Source organism: Pseudorca crassidens, chromosome 3 (assembly GCF_039906515.1).
Source record: "Pseudorca crassidens isolate mPseCra1 chromosome 3, mPseCra1.hap1, whole genome shotgun sequence".
Taxonomy (NCBI): domain Eukaryota; kingdom Metazoa; phylum Chordata; class Mammalia; order Artiodactyla; family Delphinidae; genus Pseudorca; species Pseudorca crassidens.
The window spans coordinates 114,448,079-114,473,580 of NC_090298.1; the positions used below are offsets into that span (position 1 = coordinate 114,448,079).

Genomic DNA, 25,502 nt, shown 5'->3' on the forward strand with positions numbered 1-25,502 from the left:
GCCACCAAACCACCTACGTGGACTTAGGCAAGGCGTCTTCTTTCTCTTACTATTTATTCAAAAAGAGAGGCTGACAATAAAAATTTTTAGATGACAGTATATGAAAAACTGCAAAGTAAAACTGCTCATGTCCCTTCCAGCCCATTCCTCAGAGATAAATGGTTACAATTTGGTGTTAAGGTATTTTGTACGCAAATACAAGCACATTCATCAGTTATATACGTATATAAACACTTTGTTTCACATAAGTAAAATCATATTAGGTACAGTTTTGCTTTTCACATTTATATCATGAATACTTTTCCAGATGACTACTTATGAATTTCCTGAACCCTTTTAAAACCTGAATATTCTACTCTCAAGATTTGAACCCAGTTTTCCAGTTGTAAACAGGAAGAACCTGTTTTCTTTAGAGTTGTCAGTATTAATGGTTATATGCCTGTGCGCACACATTTTTTAAAGAGGACTAGATAGTACTGGCATAAAATAGGTGCTCAATAAACAGTAATTACTTTTTCCGACAAGTATTAACTCAGCACTTACTTTGTGCCCAGTCCTATACCAGAACCTGGAAATACAGAAGTACACAAGACATATAAGCCTTGTCCCGAAGAGATCACAGTTTACCAGGGATACAAACAGTAAATAATTCTGAAAATTTATTAAACTACAACTGTGTAACAATGCAAAGCATAGACTATTAGGAGAGTGTGATCTAATCTAGTCTAGGGTCAATGCCAGGGGGTTTCCTTGAGTAAGTGACATAAACTGAGACCTCAGGGATGTGTTGGACAGGGGGCCAGAAATATGCTAAGCAGAGGGCACAGAACGTGCAAAGGCCCTGGTGCAAACTATTTGCAAATTATTATAATATTATAGTATTAATATTAATACTTAAAGGAATAGTCAAATAGCCAAGAGATGAAATAACTAAAATTTGCTCTTAGTTACAATTCGCCTATCTCCCTCCATACTATCTGAAAAGTTATATCACCCAGATAACTTTCCATTTTGTACATTTAAAGAATCACACTTATATAGGAAAACACAGTTCTCTAAGAAAAATGGAAAACATACAAAGAAGAAAATATAAACCACAGAGTTATGAACATACCAACAGCTAAGAATATTCTACAGAAAAGCTCCTATAGCACGATTAACTAGACGACTGGCATTATCATTTCTGTTTTTTGGGGGGGGAGCGGGGTAGGATAAGTCTTGGTGATTTCCATAATGGTATATAAATGATGTCCTTGCAAAAAATCTCTATCTGTCAAATCCCCAAGGAGTCAAATACTGGTGTTCCAGCTCAGAACTCACTTCTGTGTGCAGTTCTGGAGGAGAACATCCCAGTCACCTCCCCCGCTTTGCCAGGTCAGTTGTGAAACTCCCTGGAGTGCACCTCCCAGCATCTTGGCTTTGCCACGGGCACTCAGCTCCACTGATACTCAGCACATCAACTAGAGAGAAGGGATCTAACATGTCCTGAGCTCCTGCCATGGGCAGGCACCAAAGTAGAACCTTCATATACATTTTGCTCAATTAATCTCTGACTGCAACCAAATAAGGTAACTTTAGCCTTCTGCAATTTACAGACTGAAGTCAGGGATGTTAAGTAACCTCCCCAAGGTCATAAAGTGGACTCACAGTTTAGATCTAGGATAGGATGACTCCATCTTGGATCCATGCTAACGCTAAGCAGACCAATCTCACCTGGTTTCCCATCCAAGAACTCCCGGTCTGATCCCTGCTTACCTCCTGAGACCAGACCAAGTAGGCAGGGTTTCAGGGCTATAATGACCAGTTGCTGGGGGCACAGCATGAGCGCAAATATGCAAATGTTTCTACTCCAACTTTGCGTTCACTGACGTAATCCTTTTCCTTTGGGTCACCAAGCTCTCCCCTTCTAACCTGCTCCTGCTCTTGAATCACTGTGTCGGTCCCTGGTCTCTTGCACCTGAACTCCTTTGATAAGCGGGCCCTTCATAACTCGCCTGATTCCTCTGTTCATGTAAGGCTCATTGCCCTGATACCAAAACAAGACAAGGACAACACACAAAAAAGAAAAATCACTGATGGATATAGATACGAAAATTCCTCAATAAAAATGAGCAAATCGAATACAGCAACACATTAAAAGGATCGTACAACATGATCAAATGAGATTTATTCCCAGGATGCAAGGGTCGTTCAACCTGCAAATCAGTCAACATGATACACCACATTAACAAAATGAAGGATAAAAAAAATCACATGATCATTTCAATTGATGCAGAAAAGCATGTGACAAGTTTCAACATTCATTTATGATAAAAATTCAATAAAATGAGTATAGAAGGAATATACCTCAACATAATAAAGGCCACTAAGACAAACCCACAGGTTAACATCATATTCAACCAGAAGTGTCTTAACTGGGACGGTGAATGTAAAATTTTTAGCAAAATGCCTGACGGCCAGCACTCAATAAACACCAGCTGTAAATATTATCATGACTGCTACTGTCATAACAACTACTACTAAAGGAAGTCTGAGATAAGGGAAGGCCACCCATCATGGTGTGTTCTCCTCCCTTTAAAGTCTCCCTAACATTTGGTAAGTACTTTATATGTGCTAGGTCCTTTGTACTCTATTTCATTATATAAGCAGAAAAATCTATGAAGTGATTTCACTATAGCGTAGGAACCTGGAATTAGATAGGCCTGAGTTTAAATTCTAGGTCTGCCTTATTCTCGTTCTCTAACATATTTAGACAAGTGCTTTACTAGTCCCAAGCCTCCAAGTGTATGACTTTTTCTATCATCAGTCTACCAAAGCAGTTTGGTGAAAGTAAAGACTAGTTACACGACGAGTCTGCTTTCCGGATAAGCAAGAGCACCGCGGGGACTCACCAGGCCCCTCTCTGGAGGACTTTTAGGGCTTCACTTTGGCTCAAGGCAACTCTGCTCGTTCAATGAAAAGGTGTAGAATGCAATTTAGTGAGTCTGTGTTCTCCAGGGGACACAGCATAAAGAGGGAGGTGGACCCCCGAAGACAATAATTTTGACTTTCAATGTGCTAGCCCTTGATTTTCCCAAGGGCTTCCTAGGGAAAGCAAGGCTTGGGCATTATCATTTCTGACTGATACCCCACCTCCCTCCCCTGACCTGATGGTTCAGCTTGAATGGCATTAGAGGCAGGGATGGTCCCTCCCATTTTTCCTCCAGAGCAGACCCACTCAGTGTTGACCGCTCAGTGTTGACACTAGGCACATACTTTCCCAACACACCATAATCCCTCTTTTTGTTGTTGCTGTTGTTAGTTTCTACTTTATCTTTATCTGAGAGTTGCAGGGTCTCTCCCTTGGTGTCTGAGATAGCACAAGGTTCTAAATATCTCGAGAGTCATCATTTGATATGCTAACAAAACCACATTTAATCCTGCCTGCACTGCAGAGTTCTCCAACAACATAAACTCAGTGAGACGACAGGCGTTTGTCAAAGCATGCCTTTGGGGCTGTGGGAGGGGATCCAGGGATGTGGCGCTAGACTCTGAAACTGGACAACAGCCCAGGGCAGGTTCTAGGCGTTCCTGGAGGACGGAGACCAGCCTAATCTATTCCTCCAGGCCCTCCATGGCTTCTCTGTGAAGAAGAAGGCTTCCCCAGACCCACTATATTCACTCCCCCTTGCTCCATCATCTGAATGTAAGACGAAAACATGTCTTTCTCCACAGAGGACACCAATCTTTCTACGTGAGCCTCACGCTGATAAATCGCAGTGCATTTGGAAATTCATGCCTGTATCCACGGCTCTGGCAAAATAAAACATAGCACCAGGGCCGTTTATTCCCCAGCCATTCTTGCCGAAGACAGCAGAATCTATTCAAATGCAGTGCGCAGGAATGCAGGAACCGAAGCCTTCAACTGACTAGATAGATTACTTTCCTTTACTAGGAACACCCAGTAAGCCACCCATTTTACTTTCTCAGTCCCTTGTCTTTGCAGTGAATGAGGCTTCAGTCACCTCTGGTCAACCCCACCTACGGATCAGGAATCCATACACAGGTGCACAGACATCGCTTTGGTGAACTGAATCCACCTCAGATGCACCAATCAGGCAAGTCGTTTGAGAAAACCCTAAAGGGGATAATTTCTATCATAAAATAAATGATCGCTTCTCAACAGACCTGCCTTATCTTAGAACTGCACCAACTCAAAGTCAGAAGCCATGTCAGTGGTAAGTAACCCCGCCCCCATCCAGAGTTTGGTTCCCTCAATCGGGTGGTTGGCCGGTCTTAGGTGTGCACATCCCAGCAATGGTGACTTTACCCCCCCCCCCACCCCGAGGTGGCCCGTCCCATCCCCACACAGCTTGGGCTGTAAAACAGCCAAACTTGAACTCAGCCAAAGTCTGTCACTTGGCAACTCCCACCCACTGCTTCCAGGGCTGTCCTGTGGAACCAGACAGAGCCCCTCAACTCTCTCTCCACAAGCAACCCAACAAATATCCAAGTGCAGCTATTATACCAGAAGGAGTTCAAGACGCCATGTACTGTGCTGGCTTAATATGGCGACTGGCCCACATCCCTGTGTCTTATCACCCCACTCCTACTTTCAAAACTATACATAAAGCACTTGAAACCTTTCCTGGATGAAGAAATCTACACCTTGCTGTGACGACAGAATGATGAATGTTCACCCCTAATCTGGGAGTGTAACTGTGTCATCACTAACTGGGACTTTCTCCTCCGGGCCCATCACTAACAGAAAGGACTGACCTCTCTAAAAGTGAAAATCATCATTATTAGCAGATGCCTGCCGACACTTATATGGCCCACACCCCCAAATTGTATTTTTTCCTAAGGGAAAAATATATATCTTTATTTGTCAAATAATATATCTTAGCGGTACTGCTGAGAAGAGACACGGCTGAAAATTAGGCATTCTGTGAGTTTCTACTGAGTTCTCAATGAGTGCTTCACAACACTTGTTTGAAAATATTCCAGAATAAAATTCCTATGTCTATGTGCTGTGGCAATATGCCCAAATCCTTCTACCATGAGGACCCCTTTTCAACTGTCAAAAAACACCTGTAAACGGCACCCTCCCCTTCACCCTCCAAAGGTAGCTATCATGTTAGTAGTTCTGTTGATGGCTGAGAATTTCATAACAACTAAATCTAATAGGAATTTGTTAATACTTTTTTTTAAACTTTTTATTTTATATTGGAGTATAGCTGATACTCCAATGTTGTGTTAATTCAGGTGTACAACAAAGTGATTCAGACATGTATCTATTCTTTTTCAAATTCTTTCCCCACTTAGGTTGTTACATAATATTGAGCAGAGTTGCCTGTGCTGCACAGTAGGTCCTTGTTGGTTATCCATTTTAAATACAGCAGTTTGTACATGTCCATCCCAAACTCCCTAACTACCCCTCCCCCCCCTCCATCCTTCCGCCCTGGTAACCATAGGTTCCATAAAGGTAACCATAAAGGTAATATCTCTCAATAAAATGTCAATTTTATTGAGCACATCAGCACCTGCCCACATTTGAGAAACAGGGCTGTAAATATACAAGTGTGTGCAAGGAAAGCGTTTCCCATCCTCGGAAAGCCTAAGTCACGTCATAAAGCTCCCATGTGACATCTTTGTGGCCCCCTGCGGTTCCAGTGGTACATAGGGCACAATGCTCACGTTCATAATCATCCACTGTCTGTGGGTCTGAATTTACTTACAGGCTTGGCGTGCAGGAAGGTGACTCTGCGTTCAGGTATCATAGTTCTGGGTTGGATTCGGCATGTCTGACTGAGGACATTGGCTCCACCCACCACTTGGCTGATGAAGGAGACCCATTTGCTTCCACTAATTAGCAGCAGAGATGATCTGAACTCCCTGTTTCTGCCAGGAAGAGCCCAGAACTCTCTGTTCCCAATGCTAATCAGTTACCAGAAACAAAACAATCGGAGTATTCTCTGATGGAGACAGGCCATCCATTCTTCCGGATGTTGTCAATTTTATCCATGTATCAAGCCAGACCTTTAGAAGACTGTGTACTCTTTATTAGCCCGGCTTATCATCGAATTACCTTATAGAACTGCACTTTGGCACTATGCCGTTGGCATACACCGAGAGATCCTGGAGGAAGCAATGGTAAAAACTTACTGTGGTATTTACCGTCAGACACTGTCAAGAAAGTGGTCCATGCCCACACAACTCCCTTTTTGAGAACTCACTGAAGGAAGGCATCTCTGGTCTCCATACCAGGAACACCTTGTATTTCTCATGAAAAGCTGCCTTTCTTTCATCTCATGGGCACATAAGGCCATGTGCTTCCTTCCTTCCTTTGGTTATTAGGAAGCCCCAGGGCCCGCTCTAGAAGTGCACAGAAATGTACTGTGTGTTTTGAGTACTACCCTTGCTGCAGCTTTATTTAATTCACTCACATCTTTTCCTTAGATCCAAATACTGTCATCTATTTATTTATTACCTGATATTATACATTCCTGAAAGTTATCTTTTCATGAATAAGACAGAAAAAACATATTTTTAAGAAAAGACAGAAATGTCAGGTTATCATCATTTGGTTACAAACCTGAGGACAGCTGAGTGACATTTCAGGTAAGTTTCTGCACGGAAACTGAGCATTTACAGACCTGAAGTGAAGGTAGCAGGAGAACTCAAGTGCATTTATCTCCACATTTTGAAGTGAGAGGGAATGACAGGGGCTGGGGTAGAGGCCAGGGCTCGTGGGTGGCACAAACCCTGGGCCACTTCGGGGCTAGAATGCCGGCTCAGAAGGACCACCCTCCACCTAACTGGGGTCTTCTCCTCTTGGCATTCAGTGCATCTGACATTTCCCACCTTTCTGATCCCTTTCTACCAATATTTTTTGGCCAATGAAGAGCCGGAGCAGCACAGGGCCAACTGCTGTACACAGCATTCGTCTCCTGCTGAGGGCTCCTCGGGGATGCCACTGCCCACAGCACTGCCCCAAGCTGCCCCACAGCGAGGAGACTCGGCGCCTCACACAATCACCGCAAGATCAAAGGGACTTGGCTCCGGCTCTCTGGGACATGGTTTGTGTTTCTAAGTCCCCCTAGCACCTTATTTCGTGTGAGTTGTGTGAGTGCTTGTGAGAGCATGTGAGAGGGCAGGGGTGTGTTTCCCTCTTCTCGAGATTAAAACAATCCACCTGCAAGTGGTGCGGGAGGCCGCAGAGAAACAGCAGTAATAACCCAGAGGTCGGCCCAGCATTCGGGCTCCCCTGCTCATGACACGTGGCTGCAGGCCTCCTGGCCTCTAATCGTAGCCTGGCAACAATGACTCCATCGAGGCCGCGTGCCCCTGCTCTGCCAGACACTGCCTCTACCCTCGGGCCTCCCTGCTGTTCCAGGTCAGAGGCACCTCAAGGACCCATCAGCCTCCAGAGCCTACACACCACAGGCAAGAGACGAGGTCTGACAACGAGATCCTCAGCTCTCCTCTAGGAGAATCCACAGACAGTCCAAGGACATATTTACCCTCTTCTCGTTTTTTTTTTTAATAATGGATTTATTTGCTAATACTGATGAATAAGGAGTTTTTACCCACGTACAAAGACTTCTTCATTTCTCGATCCTCTGCAGCAAGCAGAAGTCCTGGCGATGCTGGGCCCCAGCACCCTCAGGACCACCCTCAGCAACAGCTGGGTCACGGTCACTCTCTGGAGGTGGAGTAAGTGCTGGCTTGTCCCAGACCCCACGCCCCACCCCCAGTGTTCCTGCACCAGACCTACCTCACTGTCTGCAGTCCCCACTCTAGGGGTATTTCAACATCAGAAGGATCTGGAGAGATAACTGGCGACAGAGGGAAGCAGCCTACTGAAGTCATGACTTACATTTTCTTCCTCTCTCTTAATAAATGTATTTTTTTTAAAGCATCCCATCAAACTTCACTTCTTTGGTAACCGAAGTCGCACCCGTCAGGAAACGTTTCTTTCCGTCAGATGCTGTCCCTCCAGCTCACCTCCCAGCATCTACCCATCCTTAGAAAGGCTCCGGGTCACTTTCTCCACCATCCTTCTCCTGACTCCCACCCAGGAAGGGCTGGCTGTCCCATCCCCCGAGCGCCCCCATCTGCAAGACTCTGTCTGGGAGCCCCAAGCACACACCATGGGTTATGTATTTCACGTGTCTCTCTGTCTCTCTCTCGGCTACACAGACTACAAGCGCCCCGAAGAAAGCTGCCGTCACATTCCTCACCATGTTCCTGCATGAAACCAACTCAGCACCTACTAAGTGATCAGTGAACAATTCACTGATCAATTAGCTCACACACCAAAAGGGAGACGCAGACATATCGAAACCCCTAAGAACTTCTCACACTGAGAACCCAGAACAAAACATCAACCCTCCTCCTTTTACCAAAGCCTTATTGCCTTTCTCACGTACGTGATAATAAGACTGGATCAGGCACCACATCCAGAGTTTTACAGACCCTTCATGTCACAGCTGTGAAAAACAACATAATTTCTATTTTACAGATAAGGAAATTGAGGCCCAGAGAAGTGAAGCGTTTGCCTAGGTACACACAGTTATTAGAGGGAACAGCTGGAGCTGAACTCAATCTTTGAGACTGCAATGCCCAGGGTCCTCCCAATACATCACACTGTCTTTCATCATACACGGTTATCAGGGCAGGACAAACATTTGAGAGGCCTCCAGCAAGGAAGTGTTACATAACACACACTGAAGAACGTTAACAAAAGCAAACTCTGGACCTTAGGCAGAAGAGCTATGGGGCACAGGTGATACTGGCGAGTGTTTCTCCAGGCAGCCATCTCCCATTGGGAAAATGCTCTCATCCACTCTGTGGTCTCCAGTGAGGAAATTTACCCAGCATTACTGATCCATTTAAAAATTCAACTGACAGGGCTTCCCTGGTGGCGCAGTGGTTGAGAGTCCACCTGCCGATGCAGGGGACACGGGTTCGTGCCCCAGTCCGGGAAGATCCCACATGCCGCGGAGCGGCTGGGCCCGTGAGCCATGGCTGCTGAGCCTGCACGTCCGTAGCCTGTGCTCCGCAATGGGAGAGGCCACAACAGTGAGAGGCCCGCGTACCGCAAAAAAAAAAAAAATTCAACTGACAGTTTTTCCCCTATTGAGAATTTCCCCAAACCAAGGTTGTTTCATTAGGACTCAACAAATACTATGTAATTAATTCAGGGGCTGTTGTTCTAGCAGATGGAATAGCCGAAGGTTTGGGTTTGCTGCTTCTTTTTTTTTTTTTTCTCTTTTTATAAAACTAACACTACGTTTTATGAGTTTGGGGAAAGGTGATAAACATGTCTTTTAAATGGATCTGTTCGTGCTAAAAGAACCTCTTAAACACAGTAATAGAAAGCCACAAGCGCCCCATAATTGCACAGGAAATTTTACTAGCCTTCATGATTCCATCCAAAGGGTGGAACACAACCCAGAATGGCTTTGGCTCCTTGGAGCTGCCAGGCTACTGGCAGCTGCTAGAGGAGCCAGAGGAAGCCGGGAACTTAACAGCCACAGTGGCCGGCTCCTGTGAGGAGATGGGGCTTGCACAGGGGTCCCCGGCAAGGCTGAGCTGAGAAGAAACTGAGCTTTCCTGGGCACACGCCACATACCAACTCCCCGGCTCTCTGCAATCATGAGCTCGCACAGTCATCACAAACGTCCACCAGATGGATATCGTTAGCCTAGATAAGTCACATGCCTCAAGTGGATGTCCCACATTCACGGGGGAGCTGAGATTTGAACCCGAGCCTTCTAAACCCTGGCTCTTTCCTCCACCTCTTGCAGTGCCCACAGGACTCTGTAAGAAAACAAAGTACCTCCTACTCTGGTCCTTTCTGCTTTTTATTCTGAGCCTCCCTCCCCACCCCTGATGGTTAAAAGGCCCATTTAATTCCATTGGTTTTATTGAAGCGATATTCATACCTCATTGGTTAAACTGTAACCTTTGAAATAAGAGCATCAGACTTCAAATTTTTCATTTTTCCTTCCTTCATGAGGAAAACATACACAGACTCTACATTGCCTAAAACCACGATAGCTTGGCTATCAGAAGGAAAGGACTTCAGGGGCCACCTGGCCCACCCGTTTTATCGCAGAGGTGGGCAAACGGAAGTCAAGAAAGGCCAGTGAACCCCAAAAAAGATGTTAAAAAAAAAAAGAAAGGCCAGTGATTTGCCTGAAGTCGCACATTTTAAGAGTGGCAGAGTCCTGTCCCACCTTGGCCTCCCTTGGGGGACACCACACTCTCCAGGCCAAGGGACTGGATGGACGAATCAGTCAGCATGTGTTAGAAATGCTAAGAGAAAGCAGCTCCAACAGCAAAGCAAATGAGACAACATAAATGTCCACCAACGGGGGAACCGGTGGGTAAACTGCAGCATATTAGTACCACAGAACATCACAATATAAAGGAATTAACTGTATCGACAGCTAACCCATCGAAAACGATTTTCAGTGAAATAAACAGGTTAGAGGAGAAAACATTTACTTCTATATGTATAACAGTGTTTGTAGACATGCACGTATGACATAAAAGGACAAGAACATGGAAAGAAAAACATGTTAACGACACGGTCACCTTTAAAGAAAAGAAAACGGGAAAGAGGACCAAGGAGGGGCCCCTGGGGGATTTCAGTCTTATATCTGATGTTTTATTTCCTTAAGATAAGCAGACAGGTAAAGGCGGCCAGAGATGAAAGATAAAACATTCAACTTGATCTAACTTCAAAGCAGATAGGCTGAGTTAAAGGAGGAGCAAACCAATATTTGAATTAGCAGTTTTCTGCTTCTTCTCTGGCAGAATTGACTTGGAAAATTTAAAAATCAACACTTGAAAGTTTTAAAAATAGTAACTATTGTATCGTCATAGTCAAGAAAGAGAAGGAGAGATGGCAGGAGGTGAGAGGCGGAGGTGTCTGGAGTGAGGTGTGAATGTCTGGGGCAGGAATCGGTTATTTTAAATAACAGGAGCTATTTCTGTTAAGGGGAGAGAATGGTCCTTAACTTATGTGCAAAGGCAAAGGCGAGAGGGAGGAACCAACCAGACCAAACATGAGGGAACCCGGAGAAAATTAAGATGCTTCCCACAAGCCGGGCCAGCTGCCTCTGAGAATCAGTAGCCCGAAGGAGCAGATAGGATGAACAGATCCTTAAACACTGAAAAATTTTCAAGGCCCGACGAATGCAAATCAGAGGCTCCTTTTGGGGCGAGGTTAAATTCCACATCAAGAGGAAAGCTATGGGGATGTAAGATTTCTATAAAGCCTATCATGTAAAATTTCAGATTAATCTAGAGGGAAAGAAATCTCCTTCTAAAGAAAAATTTTAGAAATAAGCAATCCTGGCTCCGCCAGGAGCTCTTTAAAACTCGGACAAAACATGTTGCTGTGATAGTCCACGGGGCTCTGGCTCCAGAAACACGGCTGGAGCACAGGAAGTACTCTCTCCTTTCGAGTTTTAGAATTTTCGCCTGAAAACAGTTCAGGGCTTTGGTGAGGATTTGAGCTTATCAGGATCTTGGTATAATAGATTGGAGGTCAAAGGGCAAGGTTTTTCTTCTTTTATTCTACTCAAGTGAACAGCATGAGTGAAAGGGGGCCCTGCCTTCCGGAGCTTTATTTTTATCTGGAGATCAGTTTCTACAAGTTCATATTCTGCTCTGAAGATCACCAGCATCATCTGAGATTTAGTCACAGCCAGGCCGCTCTGGAGGAAAAATGATTAATATTCACTCCAGAAGGAAAAACGTTATCTTTTAAACCTCCACACTTTACCTAAAACATTCATTTATTCCACATTAAAGAAACCCACTCGTCTCAGAAAAAGTTCCATGATAAAATCCCCTTCAGTCATTTTTCCTAAAATGGTTTGTCCCATCAAGTGGAACTTCTTACCCAAATACACCAGTGGGTTCTTTCCTGAGCGGACCATGGCTGCAGTATGGAACCTAGATTAATTTGCATTCCATCACTGCAGGACATTTTCAGGTAATCAGAATTTTATATTAAAGTGATGCAATGGTTTTATACACAAATTACCTTCTCAACCCCGCAATACAACAACAACAATAAAAACCTTTCACTTGGCAAAAGCATTATGAATAAGCTCCAATTTTCTTTTTCAAAAAGGACTGGTCTAGGGCTTCCCTGGTGGTGCAGTGGTTGAGAGTCTGCCTGCCGATGTAGGGGATGCGGGTTCGTGGCCCGGTCCGGGAAAATCCCACATGCCGCGGAGCGGCTGGGCCCATGAGCCATGGCCGCTGAGCGTGCGAGTCCGGAACCTGTGCTCCGCAATGGGAGAGACCGCAACAGTGAGAGGCCCGTGTACCGCAAAACAAAAAAAAAAAAAAAAAAGGACTGGTCTAGAAGTTTTGAAGCTGCCTGTTAGAATTCACTTTGCTCCTTGTTCATCCCCTCCCTCAGTGAATCCCCAAAGCAACACCTTTTATTTTTGTACACAGTATTGATTGTGGTTCAACCAATTCTCTCTTTCCCCTCCAGGCCCTTTGAATAAACTTCCTCATCAGCCACCGGACTCCAAGGAAAAAGAGGATCTGTGAGACTGCACCCTCAGCGTCACACCGAAGGGAATGTTGGTCAGCTAAGGCTGGGGGTGCCCTGATCCACAGTCAACAGACACAGACTGAATGAGGCCAATCGGTAGCAAAAACTGTCATCCCAACTAAAACTGCCCTGTGTCACTAGGGTAAACAGTTGACATCATATGAGTTTCCCAGGTCAATACTTTTCGCTTCCCCACCCTGTCACCCCCAGTACGGACACACACTCCGTGCTGGTGTAAGAACTTGGACAGATGACTAATGATTTATAATCCCGAGGGGCCCAAGAAAGACCTTCTTTAGTGTGGTCCCTACTATCTAGCATAGGGGGTTTAGACATCAGCATTCGGTACCTGTTGAATGAATGAACGAATGAATGAGCATTAAGAGCCTGAACCTTTTCAGCCCCAATAATGAGGATGTGGAGGTGCAACGGCAATGACTCACCTAGCGTAAGACAGGCCACCTCTAATTTAGCCCGGGAGCTCCAGAGCATTACAACTGTGAGCGCTCCCATGAGGGAATACAAGAAGAAAGAAAGAAAACCTGCGTGGGAAGGGAGAGAAGCAACACGGAAAGGCAGCTAGACAGGAAGAGGAGGGAGCAAAAAAGATCAATTGCTGGCTAAAACAACACTTAACAGAGCGCTTGCTATCTGCCAGACACATTATCTCATTTAATCCTCTAGGTGGTCTTATTGTTACCATGTCCAGATGGGAAGGCTTAGAATCAGAGAGGTTAAGCAACTTGCCTAGAATCACACAGCTAATAACTGGCAGAGTCAAGTTCCAAATTTAGAGGATCTGACTACAAACCCTGGGACCCCATACTGCACTCACCAAAGTGTATCCCACAGAAGATACCACTTTTTCTGGGGACATGACAGGTATGGTGTGAAAAAAATAACAGCAAAAGCATGTGGTCAAAGGCAAATTTAGCACATGGTAAGTTAAATGGGCTTCTTTACTAAAAGACTTCTTAGAGCTTTTAAATTGCTAACAAACACTGTGAATCTCCACGAGATGAACAGAGCATATGTGTGTCCCAAACTTGTTTGCGCAGGGACTGTTTTCTTGGGGAAGCATCTTGCTGGACCAGATGCCACTTTCAGAAGCATAAAACTCATGTCTGCTCAACACCCACTCTATGTTCCAGGTTTGCTAGGGGCCAGCGTAGGGAAGGTGGCAAAGGCAAAAGCGGCAGAGGCCACCCAGAGCCCTCCAGGCTCGGCCAGCCTCCTGCAGAGGGCCGCTCTGAGGGCCCCAGTCCTCCTGCTTATAGAAGCCAGGAAGCCGTCTGCATCTGCCAGTTGCCCTCTTGAACTATACAGCCTGCCCGACTCCCGCCAGGGCAGCTATCTTTGTGGACTTCACAAAGGAAATTTCTCACCTGAGTTAATAACTGTTGCCTTCAATTCTGAACCCCCTTCTGTCCCTTCTGTGAGGAGATTTGGCATTAAGTCATCACAATCAAAAAGGATAGACTACTTTATCCAAATCTCAGAAAGAGTTCTTAGAAAAGCCTCAAGGTGACAGCTATTATACTCCACTCAGAACCATTAATGATCCTCTTAAAGATAACACGTTAAAGACGTTTTCAGCCTTGTGGAAGGACACCTCCAGTGAGGTGCTTTTCTTCTGACTACCTTGGAGTCATTACATGATAAGTGCTTGCTCTGTGAAGCCCTGTTGTTCAAAGTTCAGCCACTATCCTCCAGCAGAAAGAGCAATTACAGGGAAGTAACTATTTCTTGCATACTCTGTGGGTCCTTACTACTCACACCAGTACTTGAGACAGTCAGGAGCTACAGGGCATTTCAGAGGTCAAGCGACAGAGCTGAATGGTTAAGTCTGACCATCGGTGACCAAAGCCCAGGGATGCAAGGCAATGAATGATGCAATGGAGAAGTTACCTACGAGTCCGGTAGGAGGGGCAGCATTTAGCAGGTGTGTCTTGGGTTCCGAATCACTGCTGTTGAGCCACCAAACTAGGTCCTCTAAAGTATTGCCTTCAACCTGTCACTCCTCTGCTCAAAAACTCTCTATGGGTCCCCACTGCCAAGAAAACAAAGATTAAACTTCATAGATTGGTATGAAATGCCCTTCACAGCCTGCCTCAAATCCACCTATCTGGCTGCTCTCTACCAGGATCCCCCGTGCACGGCCCTCCTTCCCCTTTTCTCCCCCTGCATTTCAAGCCCATTCCACACCCACCTCTATCATGAAGCCACTTCCACCTCCATCTCAGAACATGCTTGTCATCTGGCCCTCTAAAATGCTTTCCAGCAAGTTCCATTTCTATAAACTGAAAGTCATCCCCAACCACAAAACTGCCTGAACCACGTCGGATTCTTTTTTAGCTCAGGAGGGGAAATGACTTCTCTCTGCAGCTGACAATCTCCACTGGAGCTCGGCAATCCTCCTATTTGCTGGCAGATGAAATGCCCGATCTCTTCCATGCCTGTGGTTTATATTGCGCCAGGCTGTGTCAGCGCTGATATAGTAACCTCCCATTTTTATTGAGCGGCACCCAGTGTAATTGATGACATCTGCTGGAGCCGATATTTTAAGTGAAGGCTATTCTCAGCCCTGCCTGCTCTCCCCCCAGCTCGGGATATAAATAGCCAACAGCAGCTACACCTGAGGTACAAAGTGGGGCTTCTCAGCTAAGGTCCTCAGTTATACCCCAGAAAGTCGTGAGGTTTTCTGCAAGGATTTATCTCAGCAGATCGAGCTTTCAAGCCTGCAGAGCTCGGAAAAGAGGGAGCAGGGGCAGGATGCTGCTGGGTATGGTTGCTAACCTTCCTTGGAGAGAAAAATCCTTGTTTGGACTTTGTGGTTAGACAGATTTAAATAGCATGTTCAAAGGAAGCTATCATTTATATCATATATGTAGATATATCATTTACATATATGAAGTGACAAATGATGCCCACCTTCGTGTATAACCTTTCCCAATGCTAATTAGTAAAAATTAAAATGTTCCTTGGTAAAGTTTTAGTATTTGTTGGCAGGCCTTGGGGAAGAGTAAATCTGGCATTTATTTAGGCAACACTTGATCCTTACAGGACTAGCACCTAAATCTTTTTCTGGACTGGAAAGCGTCAGTTCATGGTCGCGATCACCTGCGGTACCTCCATAAGAAAGATCCTGGTAGGGGTGTTTGCAGAAGGGCTCATTTACCAGGTACACACAGGGAACGTGTTGCTCTACATCTGAGTGTTCTTCCAACATGAAGGTGTAGCCTTTTGAGAAATTTTTAGAAATTTTGATCATCTTTGATGGAAAATTTCTAAATTACAAATACTTTCATATGTTTTACTGTGATTTACTGTGATGATTCAGTCACTGTTAAAGTTGTTAGTTCTCCAAAGAAGACATCAAGATGGCCAACAGGAACATGAGAAGATCCTCGTCATTGCTGATTATTAGAGAAATGCAACTCAAAACTACAATGAGGTATCACCTCACACCAGTCAGAATGGCCGTCATCAAAAAGTCTACAAATAACAAATGCTGGAGAGGGTGTGGAGAAAAGGAAACCCTCCTACACTGTTGGTGGGAAGGTAAATTGGTGCACTATGAACAGTATGGAGGTTCCTTAAACAATTAAAAATAGAACTAACATATGGTCCAGCAATCGCACTCCTGGGCATATAATCCAGAAAACACGAAACTAATTCAAAAAGATACATGCACCCCAATGTTCATAGCAGCACTATTTCCAATAGCCAAGACACGGAAGCAACCTAAGTGTCCATCAACGGATGAATGGATAAAGAAGATGTGGTATATATACACAATGGAATACTACTCAGCCATAAAAAAGAATGAAACAATGCCATTCGCAGCAACATGGATGGACCTAGAGATTATCATACTGAGTGAAATAAGTCAGACAGAGAAAGACAAATATTATATGATACCACTTATATGTGGAATCTAAAAAATAATACAAATGAACTTATTTACAAAACAGAAACAGACTCGTGGACATAGAAAACAAACATGGTTACCAAAGGGGAAAGGGTGAGGAAGGGATAAATTAGTAGGAGTATGGGATTCACAGATGCACGCCACTATATATAAAATAGATAAACAACAAGGATTTACTGTATAGCACAGGAAACTATATTCAATATCTTGTAATAACCTATAATGGAAAAGAACTGGAAAAAATATTTATACCTACGTATAACTTCATCACTTTGCTGTACACCTGAAACTAACACAATATTGTAAATCAACTATATTTCAATTAAAAATTTTTTTAAAGTTGCTGAAGTGTGAGGCCCTTGGAGCCCACTGGCATAGGTATAGCCCAGACGGGGCCTCCAAAAGAAAGCCTCCCCTAGCACCTGCCCACAACACACACATGCATGCCCACTAAGTCTCCCACCTATAGTCTCACCTGCACACACCTGCATCATAGCCATTAAGACATCTCCCACTGCAACTGTTCACTGAGCTATTTCCCCACTCCCCACTCTGAGCTCCTCCTGGATGGGCACCACAGGTTTTCTGTTTTATCCCCAGGACCTGGCTCGGTGCTTGTTCCAGAGTGCTAGGTCAATAAATGTTTGAGAATGAATGAATGCATGCACGTATGAATGAACAAAGTGTTGCACTACTTGAGGGCATACGCTAAATGTCTATGCGAAAATTTTAATGCCAATTTTGCTTGCAAGAAAACCAGAGTCCGGTTGGAGTGACCCATTAAAGTGACAAGGGAGAGAGCGGAAAGGGGCGCCTTCTATCGTGTTACACGTCAACGCTTTCCTTGACTTCTTTGTGTCAAGTTGACCATCGTGACCACATCAGATACTCAGTCTACAGAACTGAAGCTGATTCTCAGAAGCGTGAACCTTTGAGACTCGGTAGGTAACATTTTCCCTCTGAGTTGCAGCATTAATTGCATATACCTACTTCAAGTACAATCTGCCACCATTTCAGCAGCAGGGTCTGTGCCAACAGCAGCCCCACATGGAACAATAGAAACAGGGATGTGATTCACAGCAGGTCCTCGCTGTGTCTTAAATAGCTCACAGGAGGACAGAGATTTACAATGGCCTTCAGGAGCCTGGCTTTGTGCTTGCTGGTATGAGTGGAAAGAGCCCTCTGAGGACCAAGCTAAAACCCAAGCGGTCAGTGAGCTGCCCCTGAAACAAGCTTCTATTTAGAAACACGATGAAGTTATTTAACAAATGAAATATCAGCGCCCCTGAAAGCCTCCCGGGATTAGCCTATTTCTAGACGAGAAAGTTTCATTTTTGTGGCTCATGTGAATTGGACAGCGTCTCCAGGCACAGTCTGTTCCATGAATGAAATCACTGGACTCAGCCCAACAATTCACCGGGTGAGTCTGATAAGCATTTTACTATTTGGTTTCTTTATGTGTTTGTCCTCTAACAAAACCAACCAATGATTATAGTGGTCAATTCAATAAAAACATGTTTTAATCAGTCTTAGGCAATCTCAGACAAATAACCAATTTGATAAAAATAATTTCTATCACCCCAGTCAATTCAGTCCACAAAAGTCAGTAAAATAAGACAGCCAGCTGGCCTTTAAGGGAAGAGTAAATCAGCATTCAAGGAAGGAAAAATGAGACAGCATTTCCCGTGGAATATACAGCAAGAAAAAGGGCATCCTTTACCTTGGTCAAAAGGCTTGTTGGGGTTCCAGTTTCTGAAATAATCATCCTATATGAGGAAAAAAAAACGGAAAACAAAGGTCAGATTTCAAGAAGCTTCTCACACAAATGCATAAAAAGCTGCCTTTCCCCCACCTCCCAAAACACAAAGGAAAACACTAAGGGCTTAGAAATCTTTCCAAGGCATTCACGTGCAATCAAAAATATCAATTGACTTTTTAAGTTCTTGTCTTTCAAACTGTATGGATTATACCCTAGGAAGAGTTAATACATTTCAGCCTAATATGGAAACAGCACTGCTCTTCCTGGTTTGACAGATAAACGGAGACACCTTCCAGGTGCAAGACTTATTTGCCATCAATTATACCGCTAGTGGTGATGCCTAGCTGTTCTCACTTGGGATTAAACCTCTGTGTTTGTAACCACTGATAATTCAACTGTCAACATTTCTCCTACACGAAGACATGTAATTCTGGCCCACAATTCCAGTCTTCTAACACTCCCCAAACCTAAAAACAGAGGGCCATTCAAATGTGAGAATTAACCACAGGCATATATTCAGCTTAATACCATGTGTCCCAGGTGTGTAACGATAAAAACACAAAGGCTGGCCAATCTGGTTCATTCATAACCATGTCCTTCTTGCATGAAGCTTGCTCCGAGGCTAGACACTTCATTACTTTGAAAGTGCAAGGGTCCAGGTCACTCACTTCTCTATCGTCACATTAACCTCTTCCCCACTGCTAATAACCCTTCCCCTCCAAACCTCCACGGCCCACTCTTTCTCCTCCCTGTAAGTGCTCACCCACCCCACTGCGGCCGAGCACACCCACTCTGTCAGCTCAGCTCAACTGTCTGCAACATGCAGAGGCCTCACCCGTGGAAAACACCTCCACAGCCATTTTTAGGGCATGTGGCCCCATGCAGTTAATTCCCTCCTGCATACACTCAAATGATCTGCTGGATGTGTTTTCGGCTGGTACTCTGCAGGCTGCAGTTCCAGAAAGCTGGCCAAAATGAGGCCTCGACGTCTCTTCTAGAGAAGTTCATTTAGATCAAAGTGCACAATTAGTTTCAACTATGGTCCATGCCATGCCGCCTCCTGTGGCCGTTTATCTCCGACACCATCTCCTGTGAATTTTATCGGCCTCTGTGTCATTCAATTACCTGGCTTTATTAGATCCTGGTTGCGTTCACCTAAGCCCTTAAATAGATTTTAGGAAACTGGATTTAGAGTAAAATCAGAACATTGCTCCTTGGGCAGTGATTCCATTTTTCCAGAGCGTGAATAAACATGAACGGGTTCCTCCGGATCCTGGGGAGTCAGCATTAAATCATTTTTAACTCTGAGGAATTGGCCCACTTTGCTCCGGCTTTAAATTTATGGCATAACTGGTCTTCTCACCCATCTGGTTAGGAAGTCTCTGAGGTCTACACCATGAAATATCACTGAGAAAGTTTAAAAGAATCCCTCTGCCACCTCTCACTCCATTTATTATTTTAAATATAATCCTAGTCTTTTGAATTATGTGGCAGCCAGAGTTAATGATTCTAAGTTAAGAGCCGGATGATTGGTGGGAAATGTACCACTTGATTTCTCAGCTTTGATGGCCAATATACTCAGCACTAAATATAAGCAAGTGACTCAGACATTCTGCTGTTCACAAGGGCAAGAGAAGAGATAACCCAGGATGAACTCACCCTCACCACTGGAGAAGAAACAACAAAACCTCTGTCCTTCCAACTGTGGTTCATCAGTGCCCTCTGCACATCCAGAGGATGGTACCACCCAACCAACCGCAGTCTAAAATCATGGGAACTATTTTCTACTTGAACATGCTGTTCTAATACATGGAAGTCCTTGGAAGCTTAGGATGTGTGTCTAACAAGGAAGGACTGGAGCCAAAGACAAGTTCCTCTGCTTTAATTTCACAAGTCACATTCCCTTTGATATCCAAGTGAGGTTTGAGCCGGTCTCAAGAACTGGATATTCCCTAGTGATTTCAACATACGTTATAACTTGGATGGAATGTGAAGCATTCTTCTGGACCTTGCCACATTTCCAGGCTAACTATAACTGCCATTTTTACATATTTCTTGGGGAAAATCATGGTTTTAAATATAAGACCTCTAAAAGTGGCTATCTGCATGAGAATATTTAGAAACTCATTGCACATGTAATAATACTGCCTAACTGCTGCCCAAATGTGAAGGTACACCTGAGTCAAAGCTCATTGTGCAGAATGAGTCCTTCAAACAGCCTCTTGCCCGGCAAGGCCAAGTGGGGAAGGAAAATGATTTCCCTGCATCTGATTGCTTTTGACCTGCCTTAGGAAAGCGGGCGCCAAAGCAGAACCCAATGAGCTAGCAGCCCAGACAGCCTTGGGTGTGACCGCTGTGGCTACAGCTGAGAGAGAGGCACCAGAGCCCACTTGGGGGATGGCCGCTGAGCACGGGCCACTTAGCGGTCACTGCAGCAGCGAGGTCCAAATGTGAGTGGCCGGAGTTCACGGATCAGCCTTCCACACTGGACCAGCCAGGTCTGCAGACATGGGCAGTCCAAGCAGCTGGGCCTGTGCCAATCAATCCATTCTGCCTCTGGGGCAACGTCTGATAAGGACCATAGTTGATACCATCCAAACTCGCGCGGAAAAAGCCAAAGCTAGAAGAACGCCCTTCTAGAGCTTCACCTCACCCCTGAGTCCCACTTAACAGTCAGTGCTCAAGGGACAAAGGACGACTGGCTGGTCATTTCTCCAGGGCTTAACATCCACGGGCACCAGCCCAGATCTTCCTTTATCTTATCTTCTATCTAAAATTTTTAAATATAGCATATATTTTAGGTTATCCTAAAACAGACCCAGGAATTGCTGGGCTGTTGACGCTTCTACCTCCTTTCTCACAGTGGCAAATCCCACCGTGGGAAGCAGTGTGCCAGCCCCACACCACCCAGGTGCTGCCCGGTACCTAAGTGCATTATGCTGCGTGGACCCCAGAGCCTGGTCCAGAGACCAGAAAAGCACAGGACTTGAAAAGCCCTCACCTCTGATCTTCCTCCTGGCCCAATAAAGATGTGGCCTGTTAAAATTCAGACTGCGGTGGCAGGCATGGCGGATGTACTAGATCACACTCGCCAGGCGAGGTGTATCCGTCTGTGCTGGCCTCTTAACGGGTAATTTTATCTCTACTAATGAAGCTTTTAAAACTGACTTGCAAGGACCTCAGCAACAGTTAATTCTTAAAACATACACCTAAATAGAAGTTCGCATACCTGGATACAGTTATTTATTAAATTCAATAACTCCTATTCGTGCATACTACAGGCTGAAGAGTGAAGGGTGGCAGTGTTACCATGCCTGTATATTTTATTGGCTACACTGCACAGGATAATTATATCAGGCCTCTGCTGGACAGGGCAGAGAACAGTCTTCCTCTAAATTCTCACCATACGAGGAAGGGCTTATTCCATTTCATGATACCACTTCGAAAATGAAAATCACCCAACTCTTTAGGGACTGTTAAAACCTGGAAGAACCTATAAACTTAAAAAGACTCTCAAATTTGAGCATACTGAGTTATGTCCAAAATCATGAAACATTCCAGGTGAGCATACAGTCATAGTAAAAACACATCAAAAGTCAGCATACCTAAATGTCCATCAACAGAGGAATGGATAAAGAAGATGTAGTACATATATACACAATGGAATATTACTCAGCCATAAAAAGGAATGAAATTGGGTCATTTGTACAGACGTGGATAAACTTAGAGAGTGTCATATAGAGTGAAGTAAGTCAGAAAGAGAAAAGCAAATATTGTATAATAACACATATATGTGGAATCTAGAAAAATGGTATAGATGATCTTATTTGCAAAGCAGAAATAGAGACACAGACGTAGAGAACAAATGTATGGATATCAAGGGGGAAAGGGTGGGGTGTGAGGAATTGGGAGACTGGGATTGACACATATACATTATTGATACTATGTATAAAATAGACAACTGCTGGGAACACACTGTATAGCATAGGGAGCTCTACTTAATGCACTGTGGTGACCTAAATGGGAGGGAAGTCCAAAAGGGAGGGGATGTCTGTATGCGTATGGCTGATTTGCTTTGTTGTGCAGTGGAGGCTAACACAACCTTGTAAAGCAACCATACTCCAGTAAAAATTATTTTTTTAAAAAAAGCACACAGATCACAGTAAGAAAGCGACCAATGATAACGTCTAGAATGACGAAGAAGGGAGTGGAGCTGGTGGTGGAGGGAGAGTCGTGGGAGTGATCATGGCCCCAATTATTTTTTTAAACCCTCCACTGCTGATCAAAAGAGGTAAAACCATATTCATTCCACTAAGTAAATATCCCACTAAACACAATACTGGATCCTGTGAAATTATCGGCACACAGTGGCTGGTGCAAAGGAATTTAACTCTGGTTTTTCAACTACTTTAGAGATACCCTGTTTTGATAAACATTCCTGGGAAGCGAAATCTTTTTAAAATATATAACACATATTATATATTATATATATAAAAGATATTAATAAGGATATATTTATCAGGACATGTTAATAAAATACGTATATATACATATATACCAAAGGACATTCTGATCTATAATGCATCTTCCAAGAAAACTTTTAAGCCTCCCTACCATGAAATGATGCAAAAATATTCCTGCCATAATTTTAGTGATTAAGTCTCCTCATCATGGATGTCATAACGAATTGGAAAGTCTCTGGGTTTAGCCCATTTTGATTGGGAACCTGAATTTTTCTTCCCCTGTCCCACAGCCCCCAAATGGCCGATGCAATTTAGCTCAACTATTCCCCAGGGGGTTGCCTTTCCGGAGATGTTTATTTCAGCTCCAAAGAATGTCAAAGCAAGTCTGAGGAAGAGACGAAGTGGCACAATCAAATGGAAACCACTTTTGAGACCCAACTGCTTTACTCCCACTTATGAAGATGATGATGTAATTTATATATACCTTACAGCTTTAGCTACTACAGATCAAAGACACTTCGCTCTCATGGAACAGATCATTTCTCCTTCACACACATTTTAGCTAAGTTGTTTGAACACTGAAGTATCATCTGAAGATTACCTGAGGTAATAAAAATTACCAGCCTAGAAAATAAATGGAAGCCTCATTTGTCTCGACCAGGAGTGAGCAGTGGAGACATGTACAGAAGGAAGTAAGGTGAATTGAGGGCAGGCAGCCCCTTGGGGTCATCTGAAGACCCCCTGCAGATAAATACAAAAAGGAGAAGCATTGCCCTGCAGGGCCAGGTGGACTAAAGCCAGGTTTATAGATCCTAGATGGAGGTTAATCCCACTTTATCAAACCCCAAACCTTTACAAAGAGATTAGTTAAGGGGCTATAGGCAAACTGCTTTCCAAAGGACTCAGTGCAAACTAGTTATTTTTCACACTAACTGACTGGGGAGAACAGGAAGGAGGGGTGGCTGGCAGGTGGGAAAAGTGTCTCTGAAATGATAATAGAAGTCACTGGAAATGTGAGATTTCCAGATGACATTATGTAAGTGCATCAGCTGTATGATGGGAAATTTTCCTGTAATTTCAATTTGTGTGCGGTGGAAACCCCTACTAATCACGCTGCTGAGAAATACAAAACATTCCATCTATTGGGAAGAAACTAGCGTCCCAGACACCACCTTACCTCTGAGCTATTTCCAGTCACATCTCTGGGCAAGCAATGTGCTGTCGGTCTCCTCTCCATCAGGCCTGTCCTGCCCACCCCTGGTGAAGAGCCCCAGTGACAATGCTTCTGAATGAAGTGATCGACCAACCAGCCCAGCTTGGACAGTGACTTGAGGTCCCCCGCCCACCCCCCATCCCTCCACAGACCCCACTCATGCGAACCCTGTACACCAGGGACTGGAAGCTGGGCCATTCATACATCTTCCATTGGCACATATCACACCCACACAGCTGGGCCCGGGCTACTTCTGAACAGGGATGAACAGTAAGTACTACTTACTCACCTGCACATTCCCCCAGGGCAACACTCAACAGTACACAGTTAAGCCCTGGCCGAACTGTATATAATTTAAGTAAACTGTTCCCGCTTTAACATCTCCGTATCCCTGTGAAATGCCCATGACTGTTCCCCGTGTGCACGTAAGGACAGGTGGGTGTAGGTTTACACAGACACTCTAAATCACTTTCTTCCTGAATAGAGTGATTCTTTGATAAATTGGTCTGACATTTGGTATAAAGTCCTGAAGGCCTCAGACAAAATGGTTTAGAAAATAACAATGTCAGTTGCTCTGCTCTTTCAATAAGTAATCCACCAGTAAAACACAGTAAAATGTACACTTTTGTGTCCATGTCCAGAGGTTTATAATATTGAGATGTCTCAAAAACATTGAGAGAAACAGGCTTTATAGAAACAATGACATGCTTAAAATTACAGTACAATCATACTTGTACTGTAACTAATGAGAAAAGATAAAGCAGTCAATGGACTGTTTCTGTGCATTTGATAAATTGCACCCCCGGATATACCCATGAAAAATAAATGTGTGTGGTCCTGTTTCACTGAACTCGAACAAATATTTACCACTGAGATTTAGGATTTAGAGCGAAATTTACATTTTACTTTGGCAACAATTTTGATGCTATGTCTACACACAGTAGAAAAATCAAAAACCTACCTCAACTTCCTGAGTACGAAAGCATTATAAATGAGAAAAAAATAAAAGAATCACATCAAACGATAGGAAGGAATGTAAACATTTTCGATAATTGCATCAAAATTTCAAATTATCATAACATTAGAAAGGTCACAGGCAGACATTTTCCCGACCATCACTCCCTTGAAAAGGTCCCCTTGTTCACTAAGTTCATGAAAAGAACATTAGGTTCTCAGTAGAATAAGTGAAGTGCAGGGAAATCAGAGGGTCCTCTGGTGATCTGTGTCATTACTGTAGGACAAATAGCAAAATCATGATTCAACCCAAATACGCAGGCGTGATTATTATCTTTGAGAATTTCAAATGATTAATTTCCTATGACACTGGTCCAAAGGGTGAAATTCAATAAAAGTCCTGAGATGACATCAGACAGCAAGAATAAAAGACCTTCTACATTTCTGCAAAGAAATTCTTTTGCCTTGCAGCTCCAAAATAGCTTGAAGGGGGTCTAAAACCTGAGAAAGACGTGGATTTATGGTCTTGGGATGTAAAATGAATACGACTGTCATGGCCCCTCAGGTGATTAAAGGATTATAACTGCCACAAAGTCCCCTTCCTCAGGACTGTC

At 44.1% G+C, this 25,502-nt stretch overlaps 1 protein-coding gene across 3 annotated transcripts in view; it reads right to left on the reverse strand.

The window, feature by feature from the left end:
* Positions 1 to 25,502, reverse strand: part of SPOCK1 (SPARC (osteonectin), cwcv and kazal like domains proteoglycan 1) — a 557,294-nt gene that overhangs the window by 277,261 nt on the left and 254,531 nt on the right. For 2 of the 3 annotated variants that reach the window (XM_067731822.1, XM_067731821.1), the window contains exon 3: positions 18,220 to 18,265. In XM_067731822.1, coding sequence (XP_067587923.1) covers positions 18,220 to 18,265 — 46 coding nt within the window. Of the gene's footprint in view, positions 1 to 14,777; positions 14,875 to 18,219; positions 18,266 to 25,502 lie in introns of those variants that run through there. The other variant, XM_067731823.1, reaches the window with a different exon arrangement.